We start from the raw sequence: 27,551 nt of genomic DNA, 5'->3' as shown, positions 1-27,551 counted from the left end.
ATTGTTGCAAAACAACTAAATTTGAGTAAGAATACCAAATTTTAAATTAATTGTTTTTCATTTAAATATTTTAAAAATGACATTAAAATTTTAATATACTTTAAATAATTAATATAACAAAATAAATATATTATCCTATTAGTAATCTTTTTAATTACATAGAATAAATGCTACTATATATATAGAGAGAGAGAGAGAGAGAGAGAGAGAGAGAGAGAGAGGCGACATGCAATATCCAAGAGGAAGGAATCAAAGTATGCTGATGGCTTTCTCTAACCACCCTTAACTGCATGTGTAGACACTTGCAAGAAGTAGTGTGTTTGTGTTTTCGTCAATAGGAATATAATTTTGATGATCTACCATGCAGATATAAGGGGAAGTCATGTTCATTCCTTCCCAATTACAGTCCATATACTCCAATAGGTGGCGTTGATTATATGTCTGCCCAACTACATATCATTTTATCAACTTAGTGGTATCTTCAAAACACAAAAAAATTAAAAAAAACAAAAAAAAAAAACCTAACACAGTAGTAAGTAGTAGCATTTTTCAAGAAGTAATGTTCACGACACAATTTTTACCATTTTTTTTATAACTTGCTCACGTAACAAGTTGCGAGTAGTAGAGTTGTAAATCTTCCACTTTTATTCCACCTCTCACAACTTGCTACATAAGCAAGATGTGGTGGAAGTTATGTCTCTTGCATTTCTCTTTTTTAAGTAATGATAGAACCACAATTTTTGCTACAATTTGCCCACAGAGTAAGTTGTGAATGATAGAATAAAAGTAGTGGTTCCATATGGATCCACAATTTCACTATTCAAAATTGAGCAAGTTGTGACAAAAATTGTAGTCCTAGCATTTTTCACATTTTTCTATGCTTGTTCTATTTTGATTTCAATCAAACATTTTTTCTATTCCAAAAAAATAAAATGTTTTTTTGTGTTGAATAATGTCTTCTTTGTGAGGGTTTTTTTTTTAGGTGGGAATTGCTTATTTTCCCATTATTTGGTTGTGGCAGCTTACGAGCAAATGTTTAAGTATTAGTGTTCAAAATGATATGAAAACTGTAATTTAAAAAGTGTTGTAATTCTTGTAAAAACACGCGTTTAAAGTATTTATAATACCCTATATGTTGAGCTTCCTAATGTGAAAGAGAATGGAGAATTTAATGTGAAAGAGAATGGAGAATTTCCTTCACTCCATTCTAAAGAGAGCAAAATTGAATCCTCGCTGTGGCAGTTAGACTCACTTCTGCAAGAACAAAGTTTAGAACTATAAGCTGAATGGGGTATCCACATTATATGACATGTTGGCATAATTTTGTAAAAAAAAAAAATATATATATATATATGTAAAGAGAGAGAGAAAATTTCACAATTAAACTGAGTATTTCTTTATCTTAAATCGAAGGGCAGAGCCAAGGGGGAGTCAAGAAGGGGCAACTGCCCCCCTTGACTCCACCAAAAATTTCATATACATACTGTTAAGCAAATTTTCCCTAACATAAATAACAAAATACTCTACAGTCCACACTTGGAACAATGACAAAAAAAAAAAATGAAACACTCTAGACTTGGGAACAATGAAACCTAGCATCAAAAAGAAGAAGAAAAAGGTTACTATGTAGTCTTTACACTCCAAAGTCTATATCATACCAATCTTGTCCTATGCTTTTTTTGCCTTATCTCAAATTTACACTTATCATCACTCACAGACTCGTTACACTTTTTCTAACTAATTTTTTTTTTTTTTTTTAACTTTCTTAGTAAACTTCAACCACAAGGCTTAAATTAGTGGGTCCTATAATTTACAAACAATAATAATAATAATAATAATAATAAGTAAAACTACTTATGTTCTTATACTAATAGGGTTGAAAAACCCTTTATGTTTTTTTTTTCTCTACCATTTTTTGAATTTTTTACAATTACAAATGATGTCTTTTTGCCATAGATTTATATATATATATATGTAAAGAGAGAGAGAAAATTTCACAATTAAACTGAGTATTTCTTTATCTTAAATCCAAGGGCAGAGCCAAGGGGGAGGCAAGAAGGGGCAACTGCCCCCCTTGACTCCACCAAAAATTTCATATACATACTCTTAAGCAAATTTTCCCTAACATAAATAACAAAATACTCCACAATCCACACTTGGAACAATGACAAAAAAAAAAATGAAACACTCTAGACTTGGGAACAATGAAACCTAGCATCAAAAAGAAGAAAAAAAAGGTTACTACGTAGTCTTTACACTCCAAAGTCTATATCATACCAATCTTGTCCTATGCTTTTTTTGCCTTATCTCAAATTTACCCTTATCATCACTCACAGACTCGTTACACTTTTTCTAACTAATATTTTTTTTTTTTTTTTTTTTTAACTTTCTTAGTAAACTTCAACCACAAGGCTTAAATTAGTGGGTCCTATAATTTACAAACAATAATAATAATAATAATAATAAGTAAAACTACTTATGTTCTTATACTAATAGGGTTGAAAAACCCTTTATGTTTTTTTTTTCTCTACCATTTTTTGAATTTTTTACAATTACAAATGATGTCTTTTTGCCATAGATTCAAAAATTTAAATACTTTGAAGAATAAAGAAAAAAAAAGCTTTATTTTCATATATATTTTTAAAGCAATCAAAATGGTGAGACGCTTATACACAATATATTACTATACTCTTAATATTTTTAAATTGATTTATTTTCTTAATTTATTTGAAGGAACTAAATTAGATGTTTAAAATTTATGAATTTAGATTACTATCTTACATTGATTGTTATTAACAATAAATTGATTATTTTCGTTCATTTATTTTGATGATATGAAATTAAGAAATTATTTATTTCATTGTTATTTATTTTGATTTACAATTATTTGTTTATTTTTTTAATATTGATTAATATTTTTGAAGTTAATTTCATCTTACAATCTTGCCTCTTGTACTGAAATCCTGACTTCATCACTAATTTCATCTTACAATCTTGCCTCTTGTACTGAAATCCTGACTTCATCACTACTTGAATCTAATTAAGTTTCGAATGAAAGATGCAATAACAATAGGCAATTAGTAACATTTTTAGTATATGGAATAACATCTAACATTTTTAAACACGTTTCTTTAATTGACTCAACTCACTGGCTAAGTTTGCTAGAAATGTGATAGGGGAAGTTATTTAGTCAAAGGAATCCCCTCCTCCAACCACTGAGGCTTTGTACTTTGATTCTAAAAAATCTTTCATAATGAGAAAGAACATCAGCATCCTTTTCCAAAAGCCAAACAGATCAATGGTAATAAATTCAACGATGGGACTCGTCAAAGATTTTTGTTCAAAGGCAAGTGGAGAACACATGCACTCTAAATAGTAAATACGTTTCTTCTACCAATTAAATGTTTTTTTTTTTATTTAATATTATATGCTTGTTGATAGTGAGGTCTCGACTCACAAGAGACCCGTGGAGAAATACTTAGGTACTCCAAAATCACAATCTAAGAAATTTCTATGGATATGATATGATCATATCCACGGATTCCTGAATCCCTCCCTTTTATTTTGTTGGATGTCCCCGAAGCGATAACCATACATTAATATGAATCATATGATTGATTTCCCTTTTATTTTGTTGAATGTGTCCCAGAAGGGATAACCATAGATGATATGAATGTTAGGATGTGTGCCCTTAAATCCTATTATATGATACTATGTATGACATTATGTTGTGATTAATAAAATTGTTTTATTATTATCTAAAATAATGGTAACATAAATATTTGGACATTATCATATAGTCCATGAGATACATAGTATGTGATTTAGTCACAGAAGATATAAATCACAAGTTCTTTGTAAATTCGGAATTTTAGTTCATAGTCGGTGATGAAATTGGGCATTTAATCTGCGAAGACTATAACATATCAACTAAGATGATTTGTCTTAATCATAGAAGTAGAGACTTCTAGTTGGTATGTTAATATGTTTTAAGAGTTAAGACATATTGAACTGAATTGCTGTGAGATTTATTATTCTCCTAACGACTGTCAAATGAATAATAAATCTCACGATTTCTCTTTACATGAACTCTTAATCTTAAGAGAATAATGGACATGATCATGAAGTATAAGTTGCTTTGATATATCAGAAGTGAAATCTATAGTCACGATCAATACCTCAGTATGTTAAGTAGCCACATTTAGTATTGATGGAACATATATTTTCAAGATGGAATTCATAATCTCTTAATGGAGATATAAAATATTCTTTTGAGATATGTCTAATAGGTTTGGTTATTCAGAGTGTTAGGCTTAACCACTTTAGTACTAAAGTATATATTTATGAAATTGGATTTCATAAATATATGATGAATAATTTAAAGGATTAAACCGAGTATTCAAAGATTAAGATGTAGTAATCTTCAAAGCGGTAGTCTATATTCATGATTTTGTATTACTACGAATATTTTATGAAAGAGTTGCATTTACAATAAAGTCTTGGGATGTAATTTATTAATAAGACCTAGAGTGCAACTATATTTATATAGTGTTATTAAATATAGTTAATGATAATTTTGGACTTGTCAAAAGTTGACAGAAAAGCTCAAAGCCCATTGGAGCTAGTATCTTATTGGTTCCTTTTGGTCCCATTTCAAGCTACACACTTAAGCCCAATTGGAATGACCCAAAAGGTTAGCCCAATTAGATAATCAGTTAGATATTAAGGGAGAAACATACAGAATTTTGGTAAGAAACATTATTGTAAAAATAGTGTGTATGTGAGTGTAAGCCACTCTCTTATTCTCTCTTGGAAACTGATTGAGAGACCACACTTCTTGGGCATTAGTGGAATTGGAGTGAAGATTAAAAGTATCCCCAAGTACTTTTGGTCTTTGGTTTTGAATTTCACCACACCAAGATACGCTCTCTTGTTTTTAAATTCTGAAATTTACATAGTGTATGTTATCAATTGCGAATGAAGTAGATCCGTTAATTTTTCTGCTGCACATATTTTGTATGAGATACAAACCATGTTTCCAACAATGAATCATACGATTAATTGCAATTAGTAGTTGCCCTAAATATTGTATTAATTATTATATCAAATTAAGAAATGATATGTCGATAATATTTTTATCACAACATTTTTGCAAAAAATTTATTGATGGGCAAAAGAATAATTTAATGGTATGTTCAATTTTATTTTTCTGAGAAATAATTACGATATGCCACTAACCCTGCAGTTCGAACTCTTTCCCCCTTTTTGGATATATACCACTGTCAATTTTTTTAAGACCTTCTTCTATCTCCCTGTGTTTATGTGTTAAAATGCTTAGTATTCTATGTTAGAGATATATTAGACATATTAGCCCAATGTAATAGGCCCAAACCAACTCCTGCTTGTACTAGTAGTTTAGGGTTTAGTCGCCTATATATACTCATATTAGGGTTCTTTGTAATAAAGGTTATTGTACTATACTCTTATACAATAAAGATGTAGCCCTTAAGGGATTCCTCTGTGAATGTAGGTTGACAAGGCTGAATCACGTAACTCTTGTATTCTTGATATTCCTATTCTATGCTTTCCCTTCCTCATCCACTTTAGTATATACAACATGGTATAACACATTGTGTTGCTAATAATATATTTAACATGGTATTAGAGCCAAACTTCGTTCTTGGCATCAAACAAAAATCTCTAGCATGCAAAGAAGATTCTCACGTGCACACCACCATCAGAAGTCACACATGTTTGTCTGCTGAATCTAGACTCCATGGCATCTCACAGCCGTCATGGCTCACTGCTACAAGGTTATCAAAATCGGGATCCTACGTAGAATCGTGGGAGGTAGGTGGGATCATGAATCATAGAATTGGATCATGGATTGTAAGATCCTACATTATTTAAGGAAAAAAAAACATATTGGTATGTTAAATAATCACATAAATTATACATTCATTCATAAATTTACATTCATTTGATGTAATTACTACACATCACCAAATCCATTTGTAAGCATCATTTAAAGGGGCCCAAAATCTCAAAACATGACACTTTATTGGGATGTTATTTTTCATTTGGGTCTAGCTAACACTCGTTACATTAGAATAGCAAAACATGGTCTATTGGGATCTTATTTTTCATTTAGGTTCAATTGAACTTTCTATTAAGTTAAAGAAAATTACAAGAAACCAGGATCGTTTGGGATCGTTAGAATCGCATAATCCTACCAATCCTAAACGATCGCAAAGATCCTTGAAAGATCCGGATCGTTTTAGGCAGGTGAGATCGCAAAATCGTAGGATCGTAAGATTCAGATCGGGATTTTGACAACAATGCACTGCTATGTCCAAATCCTCAAGCCTAAGCAATCTGTGCCTCTCCCTATTAAATTTGTGCACATCAAGCCTTTGCCTGATGAAACCAACAAGACAAAAGCGCTCTACGGCATATCGCGACCAAAACCCAAGAATCCAGAATCCAACAGTCGTCGCACGCGCTTCCACATGCTAACAAAGCCTCCGGTTACTCCTCCCACACGCCATCGAAGTTCTCGGATTCCAGATTGGATTATGGCACACGCGCCGCTTTGTCGACCTTATAGCTCTCTGATCTACAAAACCTAAGAAGCCCAGCAACCGAAATCAAGACACATGCCCACACGCACCTCCTGGGTTTTTGGCATATCCTGCATGCATCGATAGAGATCTCACGCGCCATCCACGCGCCAAAGAACAAAGTCAGCTTAATATGACATCATCCATGATGTCATTTGATGACGTCATCAAATAGCCACGTTAGCCTTAGACACGTCATCAGCCACGTTAGCTAGCCACGTCAACAGTGTCGCCTCGTCAGCACCACGGCACCTAGTTGACCGTTGACCCGGACCACCCGAATATGACCCGTGAGCATTGACCGTTGACTTAGACAGGATCCGTTGACTTTCATTGACTTTGACTTTTGCGTTGACCTTTGACCAAAGTTAAAGTTTCCAAAATGACCTATCTTGCTCAGTTTTTTTGCATAGATTCCAATTTTGGATTTTGTTTCTTCATTTGAAGCTCCAAAATTGGTCAATTGGCATATTCTTCATTGTGATTTCTTCAAAGGCATTCTTCAAAGCATCTCCAAGGGATCTTTTCATGCTTATCCAACTTCAAGGCTTCATTGAGCTTCCACCTTGAGTTTGAGGGAGAGTGTTAGAGATATATTAGACATATTAGCCCAATGTAATAGGCCCAAACCCACTCCTACTTGTACTAATAGTCTAGAGTTTAGTTGCCTATGTATACTCATGTTAGGGTTCATTGTATGTTAGGAACCTGTTGGTTCCTAATGGGGATGGGTATGAATTATAAGGGAATTGATGGGAATTATAGGGGAATGGATAGGAATTGTAAGGAAATTGACTTAATTCGAGGTAGTCACCCTCCATAGAGAAAGAGAGAGATTAAGAGAGAGAGAGAGAGAGAGAGAGAGAGAGAGAGAGAGAGAGAGAGAGATGCACTAATGCACTAACAAATTGGTTTATTCTTCATTACTCTCATATTGGATTACAATCATGTATTTATAGAAGACTAGCTCTAATCTCATTGGCCCACATGGCCTCATCCTATTGGTTCTATTATTCCCCATGTGCATTAATAATTCCAACATGTGCTAAATGTGATTAACATGTCTCATCCTATTGGTTCTATTATTCCCCATGTGCATTAATAATTCTAACATGTGCTAAATGTGATTAACATGTTTAGAATTGTAACTAACTAACTAAATCTCAATACACCAATTATTATCCATATGCTTATAGCATTCCTAACATTTCCCTCCCCTTGAAAACACCTTGCCCACAAGGTGCTGTTGTGAAATAACATCTTCATCAAAGGAGATCTTCCAATGGACCAATACTGTAGTGACATTTTGATCACCATATTCATGCATTTCTCTTTGACAAGCGATCCCGTGCATATGAAGGTTTCTTCTTCGTAGATCTTCAAAATTTGCTCAAATTCTTGAGCCTTCAATGGTTCTTCAATCTTCAAGGTCTCATTAGTTCTCTCAACCTTGAAATGTTCTTGTATCCTCAAGACCTCATTCGATTCTAGAACCATTAAAATTGTTGGCGCTTGTATCTTGGATTCTTGGATCACCGACACTTGGATTGCCACTTCTTGAATCATAGACTCTTGAATGGAAGCCTCCATTGGTGCATCAAGAATGGGTTCTTGGAACTTGATTTGTTCTTCAACTTTCATTGAATCAAGAGATTGTAACTCTTCTTTGGACATGTTTTCAAGTTCCTCTTGCACTCTTGAAAGTTCTTCCTTCATGGCCATGTTAGATTCAGCCAAGGCCTTCATCTTCTTTGAAATATCCTTGGATTCTTCTAAGGCTTTGTTCAACAGTTCTTGTATTTTTTTTCAAAAGTTTTCTTTCATCACAATTGCTCATCTCAAGATCAACGGCTCTGATACCACTTGTTAGGAACCTGTTGGTTCCTAATGGGGATGGGTATGAATTATAAGGGAATTGATGGGAATTATAGGGAAATGGATAGGAATTGTAGGGAAATTAACTTAATTCGAGGTAGTCACCCTCCATAGAGAAAGAGAGAGATTAAGAGAGAGAGATGCACTAATGCACTAACAAATTGGTTTATTCTTCATTACTCTCATATTGGATTACAATCATGTATTTATAAGAGACTAGCTGTAATCTCATTGGCCCACATGGCCTCATCCTATTAGTTCTATTATTCTTCATGTGCATTAATAATTCCAACATGTGCTAAATGTGATTAACATGCCTCATCCTATTGGTTCTATTATTCCCCATGTGCATTAATAATTCTAACATGTGCTAAATGTGATTAATATATTTAGAATTGTAACTAACTAACTAAATCTCAATACACCAATTATTATCCATATGCTTATAGCATTCCTAACATTGTAACATAGGTTATTGTATTACACTTTTATACAATAAAGATGTAACTCTTAAGGGATTCCTCCGTGGATGTAGGCCAACAAGGCTGATCCACGTAACTCTTGTGTTCTTGATGTTCCTATTTTATGTTTTCCCTTCCGCATCTACTTTAGCATATACAATATGGTATAACACATTGCGTTACTAATAATATATTTAATATTCTAAAAAAAAAAAAAAAACTCTTTTCCCCTAAACTCCTAAGCACTTTGTGCATGAGGTGATGTCAATTTAGCTACAAAAAACTTGACATGGTAGGTTCAAATTAGAATTGTAATAAATTACCTCTTAAGATTTGTTGCGAAAGTGTTTTGATAAAAAATATTAACATTTGTCAATGAGTTTTTATTTATTTTTATTTTTTTATAAAAGGTAAATTATATCCGATAACAGCGTCTGTTTTTTGGTTGGAGTCACCCCGCGTGAAGCTGATATAATTCAAAGTTCAAACAATAGAAGGTTTGTGGCTTGGTCCAATACCGGTCTTTGAACATAATAAGATAAGATTTTAAAAAAGAAGACAAGATAAAAAATAGGATGGAGCCAAAAATCTTTTCTTCAAATATGGTTTCTCTAGGACCAAATGAAATTGTATGAAACACAAATCATAGGGAAATACACATATACCTACATCAATTTGTAAAATTGTTTTAGTAAAACTTATAATATCTTAGTATTTTTCAAATTTAAAAAACATTTGGTATTTCTACACTATAATAATAATAATAATAATAATAATAAACCATTTGTGCTAAAATATAAAAATTATTGTTGAGGTTTGGGCTAATGTCCAACACTACTAAGACTTAGAAAAAAAAATCTCATTTGCTCCGTAAGAACAAATTAACCATGAATTTTATGGGTGATATTTTAAATAGTAGTGCCATAGAATCAACCAATTTCACAACAATTTAATAACTTATTAAGATGACTGATTGTGATTAGTCTAATTTCCTTCACTATGAGTCTGCGACCATCGTTGACTCACTATAATTGTACATCAATTATGGCATGTTATTTTAATAGTTGTAAAAGTGTTATATAAAATGTTATGGATATAGTACTTCTCTTTCTTTTTTACTTCTTTTTTTGTTCATTTGATAAAAAAGTATTATTTTATTTATTGACTAATATTTGGACATAATTAATACTATTACAATGAAAAAAAAAAAAAAAACCCTAATTACCGGTACTTATTTGGGTACCCAGAAATATCAGTCTCACAAAGGTCTATTATTAATTTCTGCGGGTACGTACATAAATACCTGTTTTACGGAGCAAAACCTATATTGAGAGTTTTACAGAAATATATAAACAGTATTTTGTGATGGGATTGAGAAAACTACAACGCAAGTCTGTGTTGCTTACTACTTGCATGCTTGTGCTTTGTCTCTTTTCTTTTATTTATTTTTTTTTTTTTTGAGGCTTTTTTAACAATCACCTTGATTCTTCATATAAACCCACCCCTTCCCCCTTTTTTTTTTAAATATTTTTTTTATTAATTCCATTTTTTATTTGAATAATTACTTTTTTGGGACAACAATAATTAATATGTGGATCCATTTATTTAGTGTTTGTATTACTTCATCTTGATATTACTTGATTTTTTTTAAATCAATTTCGTTAATTTAACAGTAAATGTCTACTAGAATATTTCATGCATGTCACAAATATTAAAATATTGTTGCTATTTTTTCGTGGGTACAAAAATGTCTAATTGAGTTTTTATATTTACATCTTATTAACATATTTTTTTGCAAGTTGTGATGGTCAATGAATTTTCGATAATTTTAATTAATTCAATACTTAGGAAACTTCTTGAAGGTGGGAAAAAAGGATACAAAATCCACCTATATATATTTTTTTTTGGTCAAAATAATCAATTCTCATTAAAAAATTTGACACCTTGTTAAATTTGGTTAAATTTATGCCCACTTTATATAATTTAAAGAATACAAAATCCACCTATATTTAGTTTTTAAAATAATCATTTTCAAATTAAATTTGGTTAAATTTATGACCACTTTATATAATTTTGGGCCTTTTTATTTTATGTAATGGAGGGCCTCAGGACCCTTTAAATTTTTTTTAAGACTGATAGAGTCTTACCCCTCAGGCCTAAGCCTAAAGTCGACACTAGTTAGATTGTCAAGAATTTTACAGCTTTATTCTTTATATGAAGAGGGAAATCAAGACTATTATTATAACTATTAAATTTATTTTAAAAATCATGTTGAAACTTAAAACTTAGAAAGTAGTTTTTTTTTTTTTTTTTTTTTTTTAAATAATTTTCAAAAGGGTTAGTCACATAATAGGAAAGTTGATGTCCTCGATCGGTTGGGATTGTTCGTAAATAAATAGCACACAATTATCAATCATTTCTCGAAATCTCTCTGCATGAAGTCTACGTACTTAATTAGCAAGTTAGCATTATATATATTCTTTTCCCGGCCATTGGCATCTCCCAATTCCATCGATGTCCATGTCAACCTTGCCACCTTGGCTAATGATCATAATACAAATCTTTGGTTATTTATTTCTCCGAGTGACTTTTATTTTTCATGTCAAATTTTCAAGGCAAAAATTTTAACCTCACCAAAAAACTAAGCGGTATTTTAAATATGTAAAATTTAATCTAAACTATGAAAAAAAAAAAGTTAAAATAAAATGAATCATTTTTTTCCTTTTGTGAAATTTAATTCAACAATTCTATCATTTTATATAGTCTTTGATATATAAGTTTTAGGAAGAGTTTAGAGGCGCATACTTTTTCATACCATATCTTTTATGTTTGTGCTGTGGTGAGAGGCTGTGAGACCAGGGCTGGCTCAAGGCTTTGTAGGACCTAAAGAGCTGCATTAACTAAGGCTATTCTTATATTTCAAATATTAATAAAATATTTATTTAATTTTTGGCATTTTTTTTCATCTAAAATCTATTTTTAATGCAAAATGATGAATTAAAATGAATACATTGTATTACTCAATGACTATACAACTAAAATAAACACTATCTATTGTTTGAAGCAACCAAATAGTAAAAAATTTAATTGTAAATTTTAATAAAATTACATATTTAATATCTCCAAGTAAAACTTGAGTATAAATTAATTTACTATAGTAATTAGTTATAAATTTATTTTATTGTACTAACCATTTAGCATTTCTCTTACAAGAAATAAGTTGGGTGTGAGCTTTATAGGTGTTTAAGCTATCTTTGAGATATATTTTCTTTTTTTAAAAATTTATAATGATTATTCAATTATTACAACAAGTAAATGAAAGAATGATTTGAACCCTAGTTCACCTTATTAAGAAGATTAGATAATTTCACTGAAATATGAGACTTTTAATTGCACAAAAAGTCCCAAAAATGGTAGGATGGTAATTAAATTTGAGTCGAGTAGCTATATGTCCCAGTCATAAGGCTCCACTTGATCTGCATGAGTTCCATGAGGCCTGTCCACCAACGTAGATCTTGAAGCTTACAAAGCGTGCTGACGAAAAAGAATTTTATGTCGTGGACTATGAACTCTACCTTTCACCATGAATTGGAGATCTGAGTCCATTTGAGGGGCCAGATTGATTTCAAATTAAATATATGGTTTAAAAAGTGGGTACCGTACATCAATAAGCAAATTTATTAGGACTTAAAGTATAATAAAGTAACTACGTACTATAAGAGCATCCGCATCAGATGTGGCAAAAATTATGCCATTTTGCCACACTAAAACCCTACTTTATTATTTTACCACATTATTTTACAACATTCCATTTATCAGATGTTTTATGCTACGATTCTATACATTAAAATAATATTTCCTACACATTAAAATAATATAAACAACATAATAAAATAATATATTTAACAAAATAAATAACAACCGCAACCACCACAACACTGCTGCTGCCGCCGCCACCACCACCGTAGCAGCCACAATCCATCGAAACAAATCAGAACAACAACAACAAACCAGAAACCCATCGGAACTTCCTGATCAACAAAATAGAACAACAACAAATCGGAACAAACAACAAATCGGAACAGCCACAATCCATCCACCATCCAAACTCCCTGATCAACCAAATAAAACAACAACAAACCCATCGGAACAAATCAGAACAACTACATCACCACACCCAAATCGGAACAAACACATACCCATACCCAAATTTTGGAACAAATCAAAACAAACACATACCCATACTGAAAATCTGAAGAACACCACCCTCAAACCTCAAACTTCGATCATCGTTGCAGTAGGAACACCACCATCTTTTTTTTTTTTTTTTAAATAATTTTCAAAAGGGTTAGTCACATAATAGGAAAGTTGATGTCCTCGATCGGTTGGGATTGTTCGTAAATAAATAGCACACAATTATCAATCATTTCTCGAAATCTCTCTGCATGAAGTCTACGTACTTAATTAGCAAGTTAGCATTATATATATTCTTTTCCCGGCCATTGGCATCTCCCAATTCCATCGATGTCCATGTCAACCTTGCCACCTTGGCTAATGATCATAATACAAATCTTTGGTTATTTATTTCTCCGAGTGACTTTTATTTTTCATGTCAAATTTTCAAGGCAAAAATTTTAACCTCACCAAAAAACTAAGCGGTATTTTAAATATGTAAAATTTAATCTAAACTATGAAAAAAAAAAAGTTAAAATAAAATGAATCATTTTTTTCCTTTTGTGAAATTTAATTCAACAATTCTATCATTTTATATAGTCTTTGATATATAAGTTTTAGGAAGAGTTTAGAGGCGCATACTTTTTCATACCATATCTTTTATGTTTGTGCTGTGGTGAGAGGCTGTGAGACCAGGGCTGGCTCAAGGCTTTGTAGGACCTAAAGAGCTGCATTAACTAAGGCTATTCTTATATTTCAAATATTAATAAAATATTTATTTAATTTTTGGCATTTTTTTTCATCTAAAATCTATTTTTAATGCAAAATGATGAATTAAAATGAATACATTGTATTACTCAATGACTATACAACTAAAATAAACACTATCTATTGTTTGAAGCAACCAAATAGTAAAAAATTTAATTGTAAATTTTAATAAAATTACATATTTAATATCTCCAAGTAAAACTTGAGTATAAATTAATTTACTATAGTAATTAGTTATAAATTTATTTTATTGTACTAACCATTTAGCATTTCTCTTACAAGAAATAAGTTGGGTGTGAGCTTTATAGGTGTTTAAGCTATCTTTGAGATATATTTTCTTTTTTTTAAAATTTATAATGATTATTCAATTATTACAACAAGTAAATGAAAGAATGATTTGAACCCTAGTTCACCTTATTAAGAAGATTAGATAATTTCACTGAAATATGAGACTTTTAATTGCACAAAAAGTCCCAAAAATGGTAGGATGGTAATTAAATTTGAGTCGAGTAGCTATATGTCCCAGTCATAAGGCTCCACTTGATCTGCATGAGTTCCATGAGGCCTGTCCACCAACGTAGATCTTGAAGCTTACAAAGCGTGCTGACGAAAAAGAATTTTATGTCGTGGACTATGAACTCTACCTTTCACCATGAATTGGAGATCTGAGTCCATTTGAGGGGCCAGATTGATTTCAAATTAAATATATGGTTTAAAAAGTGGGTACCGTACATCAATAAGCAAATTTATTAGGACTTAAAGTATAATAAAGTAACTACGTACTATAAGCTTCGTATTGGTGTGGGACAAATTATAATGAGATTTGAGTAAATTTTAAGTTCTTTGAGAGTACAAAAAATAATACTTCATTCTTTTACATTCATGACGAAATTTACTCATTAAAATGAAAGTAAGTGGAATAAGAATGAAATGGGACTGTTAAAAAAAAGTTAAAGACTTCTATTAATTCTAATTTTGCTTTCCAATCAAACAAAACTAGAATAGGTTCAAGCAGGGGTGAGGAGGAGGAGGAGGAGGAGGAATACGAAGTTGAAGATGAAGACGACGATGAAGATAGTGAGAATGGTGATGAGAAAGCTGTGGTGGATAGAAAGGGAAAGGGGATTATGAGGGCTGACAAGGGCAAAGGGAAATTGATAGAAGAAGAGAAGAATGATGATGATGAGGACGACGATGACAGTGATAACGATATCGGTGGCGATGTTTCGGATGGTGAAAGCGATTTATCGGATGATCCATTAGCGGAGGTGGATTTGGATAACATTTTACCGTCGAGGACTCGGAGGAGAGGATTGGGGTTCAGAGGAGGGGATTGAGGATTGGGGTGAGAGAGAGCAGAGGATTGGGTTGAGAGAGTGAGACTGACGGAGAGACGAGGGAGAGAGAGGAATAAAAAAATAATAAAATCATTTACCACATATGTCCGTACAATGGCAAATATATGAGGATACTGTAGCATGTTGCAAAAATTATAACATTTACAACATCTGATAAAAGAGGATTTTCTGTGTTTGGTGTGTTAAATGTGCCAAATATTTGGCATTTGGCACATTTAACACATCTGATAAAGATGCTCTAACAAGTAACAACTACTATTCATGCCAACCTGACTCTTTTTGTTTTTTGTTTTTTCTCTCGTCCACTATATAACCATGTATTAAAAGATTTTTCCTAAAATTTTAATGCGAAAATATATTGCACATAGTGTGTCCGTGAAAATGCTCACAAAACATGACTCAAAGTCTAACGCTGCACAATTTAAAAACTGACAGTAGACTAAAAAATATACCTAAAATTTTTAAACAAACCGTGAACTAACAAATGAGTAGAACAAATGATCGGGGGAGGAGGTATCTCAAAATTGAATTTGAACTATAACTAATAAAATAAGTTCAACTAGTTAGGTAGAAGTCGCTGGCCCTTTGACTCATTGGTACTTCATTAATTTGGGACCACATCTACTGTATCAACTACAAACGTTAAAATAAACCCAGTTAACCATTTCCAGTAGCAGCATGAGCACAATGTGGTTGTGCATAGTTTGTTTCTTGGCTGTTGCCAACTTGGTTGCACCACAGTCGATCATCAATAGCCTCCCGGGCTTTTCCGGCGATCTTCCTTTCAAACTTGAAACTGGGTGTGAGCCAATTAGTTGTCTTACTTCTGAGTTCTGACTAATTGTGTGATCACAGTTTCATTCAATCTTATTATTAATTAAGAAACACTAACTTTTTAAGGGTTTTTTGTATTTTAGGTACGTGGGTGTAGGCAAATCTGATGAGGTGCAGCTATTCTACTACTTCATTGAATCTGAGAGAAGTCCAGAAGATGACCCCCTTGTGCTTTGGCTCACTGGAGGTGCTGGTTGTTCCGGATTTTCTGGCCTTGTATATGAAATGGGTATGTATGTGCTTAATTTAACTCATCCACTATACCTCTCTCTCTCTCTCTCTCAAAAATAAATAAATAAATAAATCATCCACCATACCTTTTTGGGAGGATATAGGAAAAGGAACAAACCCTCAAGGACACAAAAAAGAAAATGAGGTTTTAATATAAAGATATGCTATAAATTCTACTAAAAAAACAATGATTTTGAAGAAAAGATGAAGCAATTTATACTATATTTGACACGATAAAAAGGAAATGCACACACCTCCATCAGTATTACCATATGATCGTGAAGAATTAGTTGATTATCACCTTATTACTTGTTTGTTTTTAACTTTAACTTGCTTTTTTCTTTTCTTTTTTATTTTTTATTTTTATAGAATGTAAATTAAGAATTTTCCTTAACCAACCTTTGACCAGTTTCTCTGTATAGTATTTATTAAATATAAATAAGCCTCTAGGGATCGAGTTGAAATGTTCTCTCCAATCCTTCTTTCTTCCTCCCATATCACTGACATTGAAGGCTCAAAAACATTTGCATTGGTCACAGAAATGGTATAGCTAAGTTGGGCTTACAAGAGATCAAAGAGAGAATTACATTGATTTCTTTTGAGCAGTGTTAAAAGTTAAAATCTCTCTTGCGCAACCAGTCACGTTTATTGAGCTCCTTTAAATTTTATTTGATATAATATAATATAATATAATATAATATTATAAGGTCAACAAAAAAAATTGTCTTCAGCTATATAAACTATAGATTAAAGAAAATAGGATATGTACAATATAGATAGTGTTGGTTAGCAATGAAATTTTCACAATAAATTTCAATGTGTGGTTTGCTGTATTTCTAACTTAAATGATATGTTTAAAGATGGACAAGATTTTTAATATAAGTCCTTGATTTTTTTTTTTATATTACACTTTATGCACCAATATCAATAACAATTCGTTAAAAAAATAAAGGAGGACGTCCTATATTAGCCTTATTCAAGTAATGGCGAGTATAGCTGTAAAACAGGCTACAGATTCCTCAAGGAAGAAGCAGAGCTGATGGACACAGACAGGGTACCACCGCTCAGGGACAAACAGTTATGGAAGACCATTTGGGTTATGCGTGTGCCTCAGAAGGTAAAGACCTTTATATGGAGGGCCTGCCGCAATGCCATGCCGACAAAACAATCTTTGGTGAGAAGAACCATCATCACTGACCCCATATGCGAACGGTGCAGAGATGTTGTTAAGAATCCGTTGCATGCGTTGTGGTCCTGTGTAAAGGTTGATATCGTTTGGGTAGATCGGACCTTATGGGATTTCCGTAGCTCAATCGGTTTCACTGACTTCAAGCACCTAGTATCATGGTTAGTTGAGGAAGGTAAGCAGTTGGAGATTTTCGCATTTACGGCCTGGACAGTTTGGAACCAACGAAACCAAGTCCATGAGCACCTGCAACAGCGCTTCACCACGTGGCTAAGGTCTCAAAACTCTCCTTGAATGACTATTGTTCCAAGCTCTCATACACCGAACCTCAGGTATAGAATCGAAATCAAAGCTCTCAAACTCATTGGACACCTCCTTTAGTGAATTTGGTCAAAATAAAATTTGACGGCACAGTATTTTCAAAGGAAAACAAGTCAGGAATAGGTGTGGTGGTCCGAGATGAGAACAGGTTGGTTATAGGCTCATGCACCAAGCGTCTACCCCAGGCTTATAGTGCAGCGGAGGTTGAAGCATTGGCGACAACGACAGCTTTGGACTTCACTAGTGAGATGGGTGTGAGGCGAGCTATCCTTGAGGAGGACTCCGTGGCTGTAATAAAAGCTTTGAGAGAGGTTGAACAACCATTATCTCCAACAGGTCTGCTACTGGAGGATGTGAGGTTATTTTCCCAAAGATTTGAAAAATTGCTTTACTTTCATACTAAAAGAGAAGACAACTTTGTAGCGCATAGTTTGGCTTGCTTGCATTAATAATATTTACACTTTTCACTCTTAAAAAAAAATTTCAATAACAATTTGTCATTAGTAACGTAAGCTTGTAATTGAGTTATGGCATTAAAGTGGTTGAATGTATATTGTAATTAGCTAGGGTACAGGGATGGATCCACAAGGAGAGGGGGGGGGGTCAGCCCAAAGAAAGAAAAAGATTTTTTTTTTAATGATTATATATATTTTTTTTAGAATTGTGACTCACTCTTTCAAAAATTTAGACTCCCTCTCTTCTTATTTGCCTAGCCTAACTAGCTAGCAACTACCCAACTCAAAAACTTAACAAAAACAAAAATTTAAAATAAAAAAATCTCAATTAGCCCAATATTAGAGTACTAGCATTAGGTGTTCAAAATGGTAAATATTTAGTATTTAGAACACTAAATATAAAAAATACTACTGTACAAGACATTTCAAATGCTATATTAAAGTAGCAAAAGTAAGTTTTGGTTTGTGAAATATATATATATATATATTTGGCAATAGTTGATGCTCTTAAGAAACAATATTATTTTGTATTTTTTTTTTGTATTTTTTTGTCTTTGTTGGTAAATGATTGCATCTTAATGTATTAAAAAACAATAATTTTGTGTATTGATCTTGGTTGATATATTGTTAGTGCTATATGGATACTTATTTGGATTTTTTTTCTTCGTCTTATACTTCGCCCCCTAGCTTGAAATCCTAGGTCCGCCTCATAGTTAAAGGGCACCCCCACCCATAACAAATGGGTAGCCATCTCAAAATGAGAATTTTGATTGAGTTTCCCCCACAAATCAGCACAAATAATACTCAATACTACTCCCTTATCACCTCTCACACAAAGCCAACTCCCTTATCATCTCTCACACAAAGCTAGGGGTGTCAATGTTCGACCCAACCCGCGAACACGACACGGGTTTTTTCGGGTTAGGGTTGGGCCTTAATGGGTTTGGGTCATAAATGGGTCGACCCGAAAGCGACACGATAAGAAACAGGTCATAAATGGGTCAACCCGCGTAACCCGCAATAGACACGTTTGACACGCTAATTTATTTGTGTCAATCCGAAATGACTCACTTAACACAACTTGTTTAACTCATATAACAAATAAATATTTATTTTATTTTAGATTTGTCAAATACCTTTTATATCCAACATATATTTTAAATTTAAAAAGAAAAGTGAGTAATTACAAAAATTTATAAATATATATATATATATATATATATATATATATATATATATTTGGCAATAGTTGATGCTCTTAAGAAACAATATTATTTTGTATTTTTTTTTTGTATTTTTTTTGTCTTTGTTGGTAAATGATTGCATCTTAATGTATTAAAAAACAATAATTTTGTGTATTGATCTTGGTTGATATATTGTTAGTGCTATATGGATACTTATTTGGATTTTTTTTCTTCTTCTTATACTTCGCCCCCCTAGCTTGAAATCCTAGGTCCGCCTCTACTAGGGTAGATATGATTAGTCTAAGTTTTTCCATCATTGAGTCAACTTTAGCATGCCCCTTTGCCCTTGGGTTAAAGGTAAGGGTGGCAAAATAGGTCACGACCCACGAACTCGACACGACATGAAATTAGCAGGTTATGGGTTGAGGTTTAACTGGTTTGTTTTATATTTAGGTTGACATCATTGACCTATTTAATAAACGGGTTAGGTTAGTGTTGAATACATAGAACCCGTTTGACCCTTTTAATTAAAAGACATTTTACCAATATACCTTTCAAACTCTAGGTATATAAACTTATTAGTTGTTGTGGTTTATTTTCTTTAACATATTGTGATTGATTATTTGTGATATTGGGATATGCTTTAGTTTTGAATAATTATTTTTGATACAGTTACTTGTTAGTTCTGAATTTTATATTAAAAATATTTGTTTGTTTGTTTTTTCATAATTTTTTTTTCTTTCATTTCGATAAAATCTAATAAACAGATCAACACAATTGACCCATTTAATAAATGAGTTGTGTTAAGGTTGAGAAATCTTGACCCGTTTAATAAACATGTTGGGTTAGTGTTAATTTATAATCAAATAATCATGAGTTGACACGACATGAACCCGAATTGCCACCCCTAGTTAAAGGGCACCCCCACCCATAACAAATGGGTAGCCATCTCAAAATGAGAATTTTGATTGAGTTTCCCCCACAAATCAGCACAAATAATACTCAATACTACTCCCTTATCACCTCTCACACAAAGCCAACTCCCTTATCATCTCTCACACAAAGCCAATTATGGGTGTATATATAATTCACGAATATCTCAAAATATTTTACTAATAATATATATATATATATATATATAAAACCAAAACCTTTAACTTTTTTTGACCTCATGAGAGCTTGCCACATCAACTTTAGAGCTACCACAATTTTCCACATCTCAATGCTTTATTTGAGTAGTTGATCACAATACTTTTAGAGCTACCACACGATGTGCATTGCCTACATCTCTGTCACCCTTGACAAGCTACCTATTTTATTTCTATAAAACCTAGTCTCCAAGATGTTGGATATTTTTATAAAAATATCATATTTATTTTAATACTCATTTATCTGAATTGAGGAAATCAATTATCTCTTAATGTCAGATACGTTGATTGCTAAATTTTGAAATATTCAAATATAATTCAAAATTTGAATAGCTTTTGTCAATGGTCTTAGTTAGGAAAACTTCTAAAAATTAATGTGATTTTTAATACCATATATCGCCAGCTTTTAATATACTTTCCTTTCGAAACTTTTGCTTTAAAACGTTTCTTTTAATATATTTAATAGCAACGTTATAGATGGAAAGTATTAGAAAATTATACAACTATATATTTATATAATTTATTGTTGATGGTTTATAGCATTACAACTTGCTTTTCATTCTTACTTGAAATTATTGTATACAGTCAAAGTTTCAAAGGAAAACATTAATTGATATCTAAAGATCAGCCACGGTATGGGCTGTTGATTTACTTTCAATAGCATTATGACACCAAAAGACAAATTGATTTGGCTATTAATTTGTTTCAATGTATATACATTTGGAAAAGACTTTTGATGATATATTTGATTTCAACATCTTTATGACCATTTAAATGTTAGCAAACATTTTGATTCTTTGACTAAAGACAAGTTACATGGTCGGCTCTATTATATATATATAAATAAATAAAAGTTTAAAAATTACCTCATTTTTGAATTACATAGCTATAGACTTTCAAAAACAATTTTTATTATTATTCTAAGCACTTACCATCTACTGCTTCTTACTATATATTCACAAAAATATTTTATCTTTAACTAAATTTTCTGGGAAAGAAGGTACTATAGAGAGTTTATTTCCTACGAGCAGTGTAAGTTTGCAAGGATAATCAGCAAAGGTGGCTGAGCTATGGTATCCTGGGGACAATGTGCAGAAATACTACATCAGATATACTATAGACGGCACGATTTATCTCAAGATAGTGACTTGGTCCACGCCTCATCTCCGCCACCTCTTTTGGTAAAATCATATTGTGTAATTTCCAATGAAAAGTTAGGTAATATCTCTCCTTTATTTCCAACACAAGACGTCGTAACCTCGTCACCTGAAGAACCACTATCTTCCACACTATTTAGTTGGTATAGATTGTTTTGGATAGGTTATTCATTATTTTATATTTGTTTGAGTTTGTTAGTGTATAGCTTAGACTAGATTAGTTCATTGTGCTTAGCCCAGTATACTGTACTTGTAGACTTGTAGTTTACTCATATTATTTGTACTGTACATATACCTAGCCTATATAAGACTCTCTATTGTGCATTATTATTTACACATCAATATATAGACTATTCAGTCTTTCTCTCTCACTTTATATTGTTAACATGGTATCAGAGCCATTTCTTTGACTTTTTGGTTCCTGTGGACATCTCCGGCATTCTTCCGTTGCCCTCGCCTTCGTCTAGTATTCACTATCAGAAGCGAGTCACCACCGTCACGCCCACAGTCCTTGCAACTCTCGGATCTCACCGTTTTGTTCATCCAACTGCCAAAGCAAAGGCATAGAGTGACAAAATAGCCAATCCCGAGCAAAACCCAACCAAGAACAGCCAGACAAGACTTGACACGCGCCCACACGCGTTGCTTGAAGCTTCTAATTGTTGAACACGTGCTCCATGCGCCACCAGCAGTACATAGCTACACGTGCCGGACATTGAGCCGCCACGTGCCTCCGCATGCACCATGCGTTCCACATGCTTGAGACCATCAACGTCTGTCCACATCAGCCCTAGGCTGATGTCATCCTGCACATGTTAGCATCTGCATCATCCGCCTACATGACCTTACTGAATTGGCTCAAATTCATATTAATATTTTTTAAAAAATATTAAAATATATTTGATTTTGGGTGATTTTCAAAATTTAATGAATTTATCTAAGTCGATGGTTTTGGTTATAAATTTTGGTTAACTCACCAGCTGACCGAGGAAAGGAGACAAAGAAGCTTGTGTCTGATGTTGATGGCATTACCATAAAAGATGAATTCTCAAATGGCAGCAGTGTCAGAGTAGCAGTCTTCTGTGGAATGAAGTTCCTAAAAATACTGCCTCTAAGAGGCGGGGTAAAGTTGATTTTTTGTCTTTCAATGTTACTGATATGTCCTCTCCAAAACTGTCAAGTGAACTGTCTAGACCAGTAGCATTAGGAGGCACTGGGGATTCTGTTAAGAAAATTCAGTAACAGACTGTTGCAAGAAAGCCTGCAACTTGAGCCAAGGTTCCTTTTGAGAAAGGATATAGCCAAATGGACTGGCTTAAGCGTACACAAACTCATCCTAACCTGGCAAGTGCTTGACAAATATAATTCTTGGTGAGGGTGCTTCACTTGTTTTGCTCTGTATTTCTTCCTTTGGTCCTTTTCAGCATTTTTGCAATGCTCTCTGAGGGGTGTGCTTTAAAATACTAATTAATTTGTTCTGTTTCTGTCACGACTATGTTTAGTTTATAAAGCTATTATAAGTTAAGGTTTTCCTTTTAAGCAAGGGCCAAGATTAATCCTTAATGTGCAGTTTTTGATGCGGTGAGGAGAACTAAGATCAAGCATAGGAAAAGGGTTTAAGAAGAAATTCCTACAACAGACAAAATTAAGGCAAAGAAAAAGTAAATAGGGTTGAAATAGAGCAATCAAATATCGATTTTTAGGTTGAAAGGGCTCAAGAAATATCCATTCTGTAATTTTATGGAATAGATAAGAAAAGGCTGCCTACAATTACCCAACTTAGGATATTTATAATAGCCTTTAGTAACCATAGAATTCTGGCCCTTAATCTTACACAAAACAATTAATTCTAACCATCCAACTTCGTTAAAAGTCACATGACTTTTTAAATACTAAATACATAATAATAAATAAAACATAATGTAGAGGGAAAGAAAACACCCTTTTTTTTCCTATTTTCTTTGGGCTTAAATTTTCATACATCAGTTTAAGAGGCTCAATGATGTATGGGAGCCCTACTTATCCAAATAATAATAATAATAATAATAATAATAATGATGTATGGGAGCCTTGAAAGGTTCAAGCTTAGGGCTCTCTTGAAGGGGTTGGTGGGAGTGAGACTGTGAGAGTGATATAAGAAAGCTTAGGTTTAGGAAAAGAAGGTTAGAAATTGAATTAAGGTTACAAGGGGCTGCTGTGATGATCTAGTGCTGAAGGTATCTGATGCCCTTCTATGTTACATGAGTAGAACACCTTGTTGAATTTCATTAACACATTATTCACTTTGTAGGGAACGTTTCTCATTTACTTAGCAAAAATTGCTTATGACACTGCTTTATCCCTTTGGCTCCGTGCTAGCATCTTAGAAAGTTGGTGGATCCATGACCATGCTAGTATCTTAAGCTGAAGGATTTTGGAGCTTAAGGCCTTTTCTTTGCAACCTCTTTATGTATGGACATGAGACACGACATTTTTTACCTCATCATCTCCCTTGAGGGTAATTATAGAATCTGCATTTCAAAATTTTCTTCTCTTAGGTGGTCTCTTTGTATACTTCTTTGATGCTCCTGTACCTGCATCATGTCCTTTTTTCATTTGTTTATGTACTTGTGCAAAATTATTTAGTAGACATTTTTGCACCTAAATAGGTTTTTCAATTTAGATATCCAAATATGCTTTAATTTTTTCAATGCATTTTTGTTTCTGTTGTTCTTTTTGCCTCCAATTAAAACAACACACCATAACAAGTATAATTTCTTGTTTCTGTTTTTCTATTGATTCCCTTCCAAAATCACATGGGACTTGCTCTCCCTCCTCTTTGTTGTGTCTGGAAACTCTGGGAATTTTTAGTTAGAGAATAGGTCATTGTTGCTTACAGTGAGATGGTGCTACTGCTAGGTTACCCGAGCATTGCTTATTCATCTAGCTTCTCCATATTGTGAACTTTCTACATAAACTAGTAGAGACACATATATGCATTTATACTTGTAATTAATTAATTAGGTTAATTTTTTGCTGAATAATTTTTTTTTTTTTGGATATATAAGTAATGTAATTTCATTGAAAATCAAATACACTTTATGTTCACAATGATGAACACAAAGTGTCCAAAAGTACATAAGTCTCAAAGGAAATCTAAACTTGAAACTCTAAAATAGAAGAACAGTGTGTAAAATCCCACACCCAGGACCAATCAAAAAGGGTACGAGCAAACATGGTTTTCAACTGATCCAAGGAGTTCTCCATATCTTCAAAAGTATGTCTATTCCGCTCCTTCCAAACTAGCCACATCAAACAAGCCGCACCATATTCCAAAGATTTGAGCCATGTTACCAAACCAATTTTTCCAACTAAATAACAAAGTATCAACATTACTCAGCATAACCCATTGAATCCCAAAAATCTGTAATGCAAATCCCCACAAAGCATAAGCAATGTCACAATGGAGTAAAAGGAGATCCACTAATTCTCCATTACTTTGACACATACAACACCAATTCACCAATGGCATACCCCTCTTATTAAGATTATCCAAAGTAAGAATCTTTCTCAGTGCTACTATCCACAAAAAGAATGACACCCTCTTGAAAATCTTAACGGATCAAATAATTTTCCAAAGGAATAGGATTGTAGATGCACTACCCCGAATCTACCTATAAAAAGATTGAGTTTCAAAATTCACATCCCCCTTAAGACACCATCTCTTCTTATCCACCCCTCCCCCCTTGGAACTTGAGAGTAAATGAAATTAAAACAAGAGAAAACGGCCTCCATCTCCCAATCATGGAAGTTCCTATGAATAGTTGTAATGCATGAGATTGTAAAGCAAGTTTGATTTATTGTAATGTTTTTTACATGGTAATTGAAACTATTAGAATTATGGTTAAATGATTAAATTCACTATTTAATAACAGCTTAAACTTTTGGGAGAATCTATAATTTATCATGGTATTATAGTAGACGATCTTGAGTTTGATCCCCATCTTCACTTTACCTCCTTTTAAAATGTTTAAAACCCACATCTTGGGCCCTAATTATTAAGCAGCAGTTTAGGCCTACATGTGAGGGAGAGTATTAGAATTATGGTTAAATGATTAAATTGAATTATGGTTAAATAATTAAATTCACTATTTCCTAACAACTTAACTTTTGGAAGAATCAGTAATTAATCAAAAACATCGCTGACTCTATGCTTCTTGATTCCAGGCTTAAAGGGACAGTCAAATAAGAGGATCATTTTTATGAATGAAATTAAAAAAGATTAGAAGAGGGTTACTTGTGGACTGTATTTAAGGGTCGTGTGTACAATATATTCCCATACATGAGATTTTATCCTTGGAGGTATCAGATATGTACATGACTTAACGAACTCAATGATTTAAGGGTCTCAAGTTTTATATTGACTGGCCAAATCTCACTTATTTAATAAGTATGTTGTGTCTAGTGAGTCTAACCATAAAACAATCCTAAAATACTTAATTTTACTGTTGTCTAGAAATCTTGCAACATGTCTATTTCCTTCTCAGCCTTTCTTTGCCTATGAATCCCATACTATCCTTATTGAAACTCAAATCCAGCTGATACTATCCACCACAAGCACGTAGACAGATTACGCTAAATTTTCCTATGTCACTTTATCACTTATGCTTAGAAGAATGGATGGGAGGGCTCTTCATTTTTCAAGGAAATTGAATTTCTTTGAAGGTTGAATACCCTTATTCAGAGCCTATCAACGACCTAGGTTTGATAATGTATAGAGACAATAATTCTGAGTTGTAATGCTCAAAACAACTGAGTCTTTCCAATGCTGATCTAGCATCTCCAAAAACTTGCAGTTTTTGATGATGCAATCTGTTGAAAGAATAGTTAAGTCATGTTACACTGAAAAACATGTTTAGGCATGGAGTTGTATATTCCTTTCAAAACTACTTTATGATGTCTTCGTGTGTTGCCCTTGTTGCATTCTCATTCAAGAAATCCATGTCTAATGTGCTATAATATGCATCAATGCTTGTCTGTTGACAAAAGTTCTTTTGCAGGTGTTGATATGTTGATGAAGGCAGTGGGAAAAGACTGTACATCCTATTTAGTGTCCTTTTTCAGAACTTTCTTAGATTCAATGGTTTCTTCAGGTCTTGCCTGGTTTCTAAACAAATTTCTAAAATTTCTTATTCATATTGATCTATGCAAATTATTTTGAACACACAGTGACATTAAGGAATTCTAATTTTGTTTGTGTGTGGTAACGAGTACTCGATGCAACTTAATGCATCTTGGATCAAAGTTCTTCAAGCTCAAGACGACATCTTTAATGCTATGAAAGAGGCTACCTTGAAGGATCTTTTGAATGTGAGCCGCGATCACCATGTGTTTAAGAAGCTTCTTAAAGATCTAATTGTTCAAGTAAGCAACTCTTTCCTCACTTCGCGTTCAATGTTAAAATCCTAATTTGATTGTCATAAAATCAAGTTTCTATGGCATTTAGTTCAATAAAATGTTGAAATTGAATTTAGGAATTTTAAAAACAGTAAACAAGAGGATTCGAGAATTTTAGAAAATTAAGCAAACAGGTTAATAAGTATGCCACATCACATTTAGGCATATGTGAAAATTAAAGAAATTCATATGGCTTTTGGAATAGAGATCAAGAGGATTGGGAATAAAAAGAAACGTCAATATGTACAAATTGCATGTATGCATAAGATATAATAAGTAGTTTGCAAACCTTTAGTTCGGTCAAATTCAAAAACAAAAGCCTTTAACTCGCTCAAGGTCTATTT

General features: G+C 32.8%; 1 protein-coding gene across 1 annotated transcript; it reads left to right on the top strand.

Annotated features, from left to right (window-relative positions):
* The first annotated feature begins 8,507 nt into the window (after positions 1-8,507).
* On the top strand, positions 8,508-15,234 carry LOC112010685 (uncharacterized). Its single transcript, XM_065773128.1, has 2 exons — positions 8,508-8,592; positions 14,903-15,234. Exons 1-2 carry the CDS (start codon positions 8,508-8,510, stop codon positions 15,232-15,234), a joined length of 417 nt encoding a protein of 138 aa, XP_065629200.1.
* The last annotated feature ends 12,317 nt before the right edge of the window (positions 15,235-27,551 follow it).

The sequence above is a fragment of the Quercus suber genome, unplaced genomic scaffold (genome assembly GCF_002906115.3).
Source record: "Quercus suber isolate HL8 unplaced genomic scaffold, Cork oak 2.0 scaffold_69, whole genome shotgun sequence".
NCBI lineage: Eukaryota > Viridiplantae > Streptophyta > Magnoliopsida > Fagales > Fagaceae > Quercus > Quercus suber.
Note: the sequence above shows the minus strand (reverse complement) of the source record. Positions and strands in the feature narration are given on the sequence as shown.